This window comes from Terrapene carolina, unplaced genomic scaffold (assembly GCF_002925995.2).
Source record: "Terrapene carolina triunguis isolate 2854851 unplaced genomic scaffold, T_m_triunguis-2.0 Scaffold62, whole genome shotgun sequence".
In the NCBI taxonomy this organism is placed as follows: domain Eukaryota; kingdom Metazoa; phylum Chordata; order Testudines; family Emydidae; genus Terrapene; species Terrapene triunguis.
The window spans coordinates 25428887-25438467 of record NW_020664413.1 but is presented as its reverse complement, the minus strand read 5'-3'; the positions used below and the strand labels follow the sequence as shown (position 1 = coordinate 25438467).

The following is a 9581-nucleotide window of genomic DNA, read 5'->3' as shown; positions in this document are numbered from 1 at the left end:
AGGAAGACTTCTTATGTGGATTGGAGCATTCCAAGATGCATTGTTCCCCAGGTGTTTCCTGATCAGGTACTTAACCTGGCGAATTCCTTCCTAAAGAAGCTGACCAAATGCCTCCCAAAGCTTACTTAGAAACCAAGTCAGCATACAGACCATATTCTTAACCTCAAGTAGAAAATGATATATATATGTACAAATACGATGAATAGATATAGTAGACCATAACCTTTACGGAGATATGTTACCTGGCACAGGCAGCACCAAACATATTCCAGTTATGTCATACATACATTTATAAGCACCCCCTCCCCATAAAGCCTTATGGGGTACACTGTCACAGCAGGCTTATATGAAAGTATTACAATTGGCCAATATGCCTGACAATACATTAGATTTGGGATTTTCTTGGGCCTACTGGTTGTGCTGGAAGGTATCAGTTTGTGTGGAAATTTTGTAATGTGGCTAAAAGCCCAAACTACTCTTTTATTTAAAACTTTAGCTAGTTTCATCCTATTTCCCTAGAGGCTAAAAGGTAAATATACTTTACCAATACCAAGCTTTGGTAATATATAGCATATTTTAAAATGTATTTAAACAGATAGTTGGATTAAGTTCTGAACAAATGTTATAATTTTTTTCAGTTCTGTCTATGTTCCCAATAAAAAAAACAGTTTTATAAGAGTAAGGATTAAAGTTATAATTTGGTTATTTTCCCCATTGTTTATTGTACCTGGGTCTAATTTATCCTTCACAGAGTATGTAGCTGGTCTTTTAAGGTTTCATTTTAAACATTACCCTCCTTTGTTTTCTATGACCCTCATCCAACTCCCACTGAAGTCAATAGCAGTTTTATTAGTGACTTCAATGAGATTAGAATCAGCTCCTCTATGTATAATGGTGTTTTAGTTTAAAACTAATTTCTTATGAAAAGAGAATAAACCAAAAGCATTTTTGTTTATGAAGAGCAGATGTTAGGGGAGGATAATGGATTCACTTACTAAAAAATCTGAACATTTGCCAAGGTAAGATATTTGTTAACAGGCAATTCTAAAATATAGTAATTACGAATAAATGGACCGATTCCAGTAGGACCTTTTTAATGCAGGCATACAATTCAGCAAGTGTCTCAGACATTTTTCTCCATTTATATTTTGTGAAATAAACACATGTCCAAAATAGAAATAGTATTTACACTATAATCCAGTTCCAAAGCAAGCAAATCCTTAAGGCTAGTAGTAAATTTCTCAAAGTGAAAAACCTGAGGGGAGCCACTGCAAGGCAAAGTAAACTGGAAGCAACATATCAATACATCCACTTACATATCCAGTTGCAAAGTTAACCTGTACAATAGAGTTTATATACTTTAATATTTTGGGCCAGATTCTGATCACATATACATTTTAAATCTGACTTATTTGTTTTGCCATATATTCAATATAGAACTTATATATAAGTAAAACCCTGGTTTAGTGGTCACTTTATAAACATACACATGCTTTAAAATAATTGCAATACCTTTTATTTACTGCATGTAGTCCCTTCCTTCCCTAAGTCCTTTACAAACTTAATCTGATGTACAAACTATACACAGAGATCATGAAATGCACCATCTTTGGGATGGAACAGCACACAACAACACTACGCAAAAATTAATGTGGATAGGAAGAGAAGATTAGTGCAGCCAAATGAATCTGTAGGGAGAAGTTAGGGAGATGGTGTAATTACCTGAGCTGGAAGTTAGCGGGACATCAAGGCTAACTATCCAACTCTTGCAAAATGTCAAGGACTTCACTTTCTGCTCAGTAAATCATTGTTAATTTCCATTTATAGACACGGTGAATTCTCTTTAATCAGCCACTCAAATGGCATGAAATCAATTTCCTTCCCCATGTAAGAATTTATTTCTTCAAAGAAATCAAGAGAAAGAGGCAGCTTACAAAAAATGTATTAAACAGCTATCAAAATCTTCTGTGCCGTCAAAAGTTAAAACTGGACATCTACACTAAATTGCTAAAGTGCAACATATGGTCAACTCTCCTGTATGGATGTGAGAGCTGGACACTTAAAGAAGACGCAGAGCATTCTAAATGTGATGTTATAGAAGAATGTTAAAAATTAGCTGGATAACCAAAATTACAAATCAAGCAGTGATGAGAAGGATGGATTTTAAAAGAATGCAGTTATTTGAGACCCTAGATAAAAGAATATCATCTTTTTGTGGACACATAGCTTGCCAATCGCAGAGCAACTCGCTTCCCGCACTCACACTATCAGCAATATCTCAGGCAAACCAGGAAAAGGAAGAAAGAGAGCCAGTTAGCTTGGAAATATCATCAGATGGCCTGGTATCCAAAGGAAAGTGGAAGTTTTACAATGCTGTCATGACTGGAAAGGGTGGAAGGTGGTGCTTGAGAACCTTTACATTGGAAACATCACTTGAAGAAGAAATTGTAAGAATTCTGACATGTCAGGCAAACTATTGCACAACAGTGGTGCCCTTTCAGATGTCAAACACTCCTCCTGCATGTAATGTGGTTAGCTATTATCAATACTTCTGTGTATTTAAGGGGTTGAAAAATGTAGCTCTAAAATATACCACACTGCATTATATTTCTGCAGCTGATAAGACTAAAGCCATGTCCTACTTCACGGGCAAATTGTTTGGCTCCAAGAACAAATCATGCCAACCAAAATGCTAAGTCTCATTCATCCATGTAGGCATTTATACTGTGCTCACTACCATGGTATGTAGAAAAAGATCTATAATGGCTACAAACATAACTCTGGTTTTAATGCTGCTATGTCAGCCTGATTCACCACATGATGAGACAATTATAGACTGTCTGTTGGGTCTTATACAACAATCTCATTTAAAAGGGTAGTTGGTCTCAATCAGAAATTTTCAGACTGTAAAGGTACCTCTAATGGTATTAGCCACAGGGCCAAACCAGCGTCTTGTCAAATTAAGACAGCCTGTGGTGTTTCAAAGGTCTGCAAATTATCATTTGTCACAACTATGCAACAAGATTTTTAAATTCTCCTACTCAGAGGGTTAGAAGAATCCATGTGATGCTTTGTAGTAAGTGTGTCCAAAAAGTGCACATGACTTGGCAAACTTTCATGAAATATTTGGTACTTACAAGACAATAATTTATATTATTCACTTGCGAGCCTAGTAAAATATCCCTTTACATATATCATATTAAAAGGAGTACACATGCTTTTTATTAACTTAGTATAAGGCTACAAAAGAAAGAGCAGTAATTCAGAACATTTTCCAGATTTCACTACCTATCTGCAGAGCTATGTTACTCACTGGATTTTCACTGTTGTTTTTAAGAAAATTTAATGAAATTCAGTGATAAGTTTCTAATTTTCAACCCCAAAAATTGATGTTTTCTCCTAAAGTTTCTGGGGTTAGGCTCAGAATCAATTGCTCAGAAAGAACTTGACTGAGAAATATGGGGTTAAGAGTTTCCATGCAACTCTTTGAAATTGTACAGGAGTTACTGGATAAAGTAAGTCTGTGTAGGAGTAGGGCAGAATACAAAATACCTAAAGACATAAAGGGCCAGATTCTCATGTGGGAAATATTTACATAGTTTACTGAAGTCAAGGGAGCTGTGCTGACAGAGACCAGCTGAGGATCTGGCCCAGTGTTTTCTCTGGATCCCGAGGAACATTCATCCTATTTCAAAGTTTGTCCAAGTTCTTGTTCATTTAGTCTATATCTTAAATTGTGCCTCAAAAGACTGAAAGATCTGTTACACATTGAAATAAGTGGCAGTTTGATTTAACTTAAAGATTTTGATCTTTATGTGTCAGTTCACAAGTTAAATGCATTTTTAATTAAAATAGCAACTTAATACATAATGGGGTGAAATCTTGCAGTACTCAAAGCTTCCACTGAAGCTCTTGTTGGAGTGCTGAGTGCTTCTTTGCCATAGCTGAGAACATGGCCGAAGTATTTCCAAACAAACCTAGTAACAGCACATTCACTGCTTTAGGGCTAAATTCTACCCTCAGACACACCCCTACAATTCTATTGAAATCTATGGGAGCTACGTGTACATTCCAATGGCAAGATTTTTCTACATATGTGGTGTGGGGATGTATCATCCTTACGCCACCTAATGGAAAGTTCCATGAGAAGGTAAGGGTCACGATGGGACACTTGCCTGGCAATGGCTCATGGCCTTGTAAGACAAAGGCGCCCCCTGGTGGTCTAGGGATTATATAAGATGAGGTAAACAAGGTAATAAATCATGGCCTTATGTAAGGCCCCCTGGTGATCTAGGGATTATATAAGATGAGGTAAACAAGGTAATAAATCATGGCCTTATGTAAGGAACGGTTGAACCAATCAGTGTGGGGCTATACATGTGATAAACACATGATTCTCCTTCTTGTCCAATCGGTAGATGTGTGATTATAGCCTAATTGTGTTATGTAATGTTGAGAAAGACTATAAAAGAAAGCTTGTAATAAACAGGATTCAGATTCAGCTTGCAACCACATTGGTCGTGTGCTTTATTCTCCCCGCATGGGACCCCACAATGTGCAGAAGTCAGAGATTGACAGGTCAGATGCTGATGTCACTTACATCAGTGTAAATCAATTCAGTGGTGTTGCACCAGTGCAAAACTGGTATAAAAGATACCAGAGGTAGGCTACAGTGATCATTCTGCAATATGTACTCAACTTTTGGGAAAAGTGCTCTGTAATATAAGTGTACTTAATTACAGTATTATGGGAAAGCAAGAGTGCTACAAAAAACATACCAGAATATATACATTTATAAAAACATGCAATTGTCAAGAATGTATGCTTCCTTTGATGTATAAAGTAGTCATGCAAGGTATGCATGCTCACAGAGGGCAGAATATAGTTCTCAGTGAGTAATTACTGCTGCAGAAATGTAGGAATCTTTTCCCTTTCCCATAGTTTGCATCCTGTAATGGGGTGGCATGCACCTCTCACGAGCACCTCCTGCTGGCTGAATGCGTGTGCCTGCACGCTCATTCTGCGTTAACCTCTGTCAGTGTTTTTTCAGTCAGGTTTTCAATGACTCAGCCCTCTGTCCAAGTCTCTCACACAGTCTGTATGTGAAACAAACAGACCCCTTCTAGGGCATACAGTCCAACCAGGGCCTATCTCTGTAGCCCTCCCCAGGCTCAGTCTTTAAAGAGTCCCAGCCCAGGTATGGGGCTGTACCCCCCAGGGCTTCCTACCTGCAGCTTTCCTTGGGCTCAGGCCTTAATCAGTCCTGCAGCCCCTTCTGAGACAGCTTCAAATAGCCCCTCGACCCTGGTATAGGGTCATGTCCCCAGGGCTTCCTCCCTGCTGCACCCCTTTAAACTGTGTGTGACAGCGTACCCCATAAGGCTTTATGGGTGGGTGTTTATAAATGTATGTATGATATAACTGAAATATGTTTTGTGCTGCCTGTGCCATGTAACATATCTCCGTAAAGGTTATGGTCTACTATATCTATTCATCCTTTGTACATATATACCATTTTCTACTTGAGGTTAAGAATATGGGCTGTATGCTTGCTTGATTTCTAAGTAAGCTTGGTGAGGCATTTGGTCAGCTTCTTTAGGAAGGAATTTGCCAGGTTAAGTACCTGATCAGGAAACACTTGGAACAATGCATCTTGGAATGCTCCAATCCACATAAGAAGTCTTCCTGGAGACATGCAAGATACCATGTGGACAATGGCTTCAGCCTGTAAAGACTGAGTCATGCAGGGACATGTGACTTGCCCAGGTGACTCCAGAACTCCATCTTGGAGCTGGACTTTGCATAGGAGGGAGGAGGGGGGGTCTCCTCCCACAAGAGAGAGTCTATTTAACCCTGGGGGAGACCCCTCCATTTTGTCTTCAGCTGGCTAAAGAAGGAGCCTCTCCACCCCCCCAGGATGCTTGAAGGGAACTGAAACAAAAGACAGTAACTACAGGGGTTGTGAGAGATTGCTGGACCCAGGCTAAAGGGAGATTAGCCTGTAAAAGGGAGCATTCTGGAACTGGTGAGGAACTTATCTGTATTTAGTTTGATTAGGCATAGATTTGCGCATTTTACTTTATTTTGCTTGTGACTTACTTTGTTCTGTCTGTTACTACTTTGAACCACTTAAATCCTACTGTCTGTATTTAATAAAATCACTTTTATTTAGTAATTTACTCAGAGTATGTATTAATACCTGGGGGAGCAAACAACTGTGCATATCTCTCTATCTGTGTTATAGAGGGCGAACAATTTATGAGTTTGCCCTGCATAAGCTTTATGCAGGGTAAAACGGATTTATCTGGGTTTAGACCCCATTGGGAGTTGGGCATCTGAGTGCTAAAGACAAGCACACTCCTGTGAGCTGTTTTTGGGTAAACTCACAGTTTTGGGACAAGTGATTCAGACCCTTGGTCTGTGTTGGAGTCAGACAGGAGTGTCTGACTCAGCAAGACGGGGTGCTGGAGTCCTGAGCTGGCAGGGAAAACAGAAGCAGGGGTAGTCTTGGCACATCGGGTGGCAGCTCCCAAGGGGGTTTCTGTGATCCAACCCGTCACACTGTGCTGCTGCTACAATTCCCTGGGCCACTTCTCCACAGCCTCCCTTACCATAAATGCTTCACCCTTACCATAGGGCTGAAGGCTTGTACTCAGTCTCAGCAGCCAGCCAGGAGCTCTCGCTTGCTCCTGCAGTCCTTGCCAGCAACTGCTTGCTTCAGTCCCAGCAGCCAGCCAGGAACACCTTCTCTGCTCCCCCAGTCTCTGCCAGCAACTGCTCTGTCCATGGTCCTATATGTCCTTCAGCCAGCCAGGAACACCACCATCCATGCTCCTCTGGCTCCAGGCAGCAACTGACTATTTCTACTACTGCAGCTCCTTTTATGTGGTCCTCCTGGGCCCTGATTGGCTGCTCCCTGTAGCCTCTCTCCAATCAGCTGCTTCCCCCTGCAGCCACTCTAGGCAGCTTGGAGGACTTCTCCACTGCTCCTTTCTGGGATAGGGTGTAGTAGGTCCCTGAGGCTTCCAGCAGGGGGCCTCTGGGCCAAGTCTACCCCGTCACACATCCCTACACCAATTATTTGACTATTCAGTTTTTATGGCATCACAAACCAGAATGACACCATCCTCACCAAATGTTAAAACAGAACAAACTAAAACAAAAATGCTCCTTTCCCATACCCAGTATTTAAACAGAAAATAGAGAAAAGAAAACAATACATTTTCATTGAAATGTTGCACAATTTTATAACACTACTGGAGTAGTGTAAGCCATAATAGTAAGTAGTTGTGTCTCTATTGTTTTGTTTTGTTTTTTAAATTATAGTGTGCTTTTAAAGTTATAACTGGGCCTTCACAACAGCTTGTTTTAATTTTCTATGTTTTTTGTCATTTTATTATTTATTTGATTTAACATAATATTGTAAGCTCTTTGGGGCAAGGACTGTCTGTTTGTTCTGTCTTTGTACAGTGCTGAGCACAATAGGGTCCTGGTCTAAACTAGGACTCCTAAGCATTATGATAATACATATAATTATAAATAATAAATCTAGGATATATTTTGAGGGACAGTAGAAGCTATATAAGGAAGTGATCCAACACCCCTTGAAGTCAATAGACTCCCATTGATTTCCATGGACATTGGATCAGATCCTAAGTAATTATGTTCATTAGAGAGTGTGGTGAGACCACTAAACTCACATTTTGCTGTGTCAGGTCTCTAACTTGAAGCCAGAACTCCAGAAGTATACAATGAGTGAACTAATGCAATGCAGCATATAATGCCTGAATGACTTTTTTAAAAAACATGTATTTCATGCTTCTACTTGTCCATTCCAACATTTTGTTTGCCTATCTGACAAAAGATACAAATGGTACTAAGGGCCAACTTTTAAATGTATTTATCAACCTAAAGATTCGATGGGCACCTACTGGGATTTTCAAAAGTGCCACCTGCAATTTTAGATTCCTAAATACCTTTAAAAATCTGATCCTAGTGCTTTTGTGGTTCTGTGTCTTCCTGTGGACTATTCCTATTTACTATACACATTCTGCATTCTTGACCTCAGTTTTATAATCCCAAACATGTCTTAACTCAAAAATCATGAGCTATTACCTGCACTTTTTTTCTCATTTTCTCTATTTCTTTGTAACTGATCCTTTCCCTTACTATATGATTCACCTCATTTTGTTTTGTGTCTAAGATCGTGTATCCCACGGATAGGACCTTCCAGTTACGGACTAGAGAAGAGCCTGTGGTAAACCAATTGCTGCTTTCCCTGCCTTGAATCACACTTTCACAGTACTGTTACAATCCACCTTTGGTTTCCCAACCACTTACTTTATTAGTTAAGGACAGTGCCTCCCATCCCATAAATATTAATCATAGGCATTAGTTTTCCTTCTAGTGATAACCCAAATTCCTTTTTGAAGTCCATACTGATGAATATAGTGATAATATGTTCAGTGGAGTCGTCGCAGCAGACGTGGCTTAAGATCTCCCGATTAGCCTGTAACACTCATTTCCATTCATTTCCTTCTCCACCCTCCTCCTGTCTGTCTTAACTCCCACTTAGAGAATATCAGATTTCTCAGACATTATTAAGTCCATAACAACTCAATATTTTTATCATCTTTGAGTGTGTATGTGTGCTTTACGATTTTATTCCATGTAGTGTCAGACACTGATGTCAAATTTACTGCTTGCTGCCTTGCTCATTCTCTGTCTCCACTTTACTTCCTTTCTCAAAGAGTTATGTTAGCTAATAGTCCGTTTCTTGGAACATCTTCCTTGTCTTTCATAAATACTTCTTTTTTTGGACTAGAAATGTCCTCTGCTGTCCCTTTCCAAAGCATGAGCCTACCTTGTTTTACAGTTTTATCCCTCCTAAGTTATTTTGGTTTACACAAGACATGTTTTTGTGTGACTGCTAAAGCCCTAGTTTTGTTTCTTTCCTTCCATGGAAGCACTGTTTCCATTTTCTGGCATTTTATCTCCAGTTTTCCTCATTAAACATTGGAAAAGAGAAAGCAGTTAATATTACTGCTATATTCTGGCCCTATGTTAAGCTCTCACTGTTTTCCCTTCGTGACTTGATTGCTGACTGGATCTCCTCCTCTTTGTGTGTTTTAAGGGAATTTTGCTTGGTGTTGTTGAGATCATTGGCAGACTGTGTCTTTTCAAATGATATTTTTACAGTATTTCTTATTTTTAACTTTTGTCCATTCAAGGCCACGCTGCCTATTTTAATTCCAGCTTTATAAAGTATTCATCAACAAACTACCTACATTCCTCCCATGCTTCTGTGGTCTCTTTGCTTTCTTTGCCAGCTCCCAGCATTATGCGTTCTTTCTATGCCACCCATTTTGCTTCAACAGCCTCCTAGTAAAAATTACTACATGCAAAAATATCATCTTCAAAAAGATTCTGAAGACCTACAAGGTCCAGAAAGCATACAGTCAATGATTATCTTTGGTGCTCTATAAATTAAAAAAAGCATCTTATACAAAGCATGGACAATGAACGTATAACCTCAAAGTGCATGTCACTGAGTTCCATTCTTAGTAATTCTATTCACACAT

At 39.3% G+C, this 9581-nt stretch overlaps 1 protein-coding gene across 1 annotated transcript in view; it reads right to left on the bottom strand.

Annotated features, from left to right (window-relative positions):
- The window catches only part of TNFAIP6 (TNF alpha induced protein 6), a 28704-nt gene extending 19365 nt beyond the window's left edge, over positions 1 to 9339 (bottom strand). The window contains exon 1 of the mRNA XM_029910512.1: positions 9288 to 9339. Within this exon, the coding sequence (XP_029766372.1) occupies positions 9288 to 9339 (52 nt within the window). The remainder of the gene's footprint in view (positions 1 to 9287) is intronic.
- Positions 9340 to 9581: the final 242 nt, after the last annotated feature.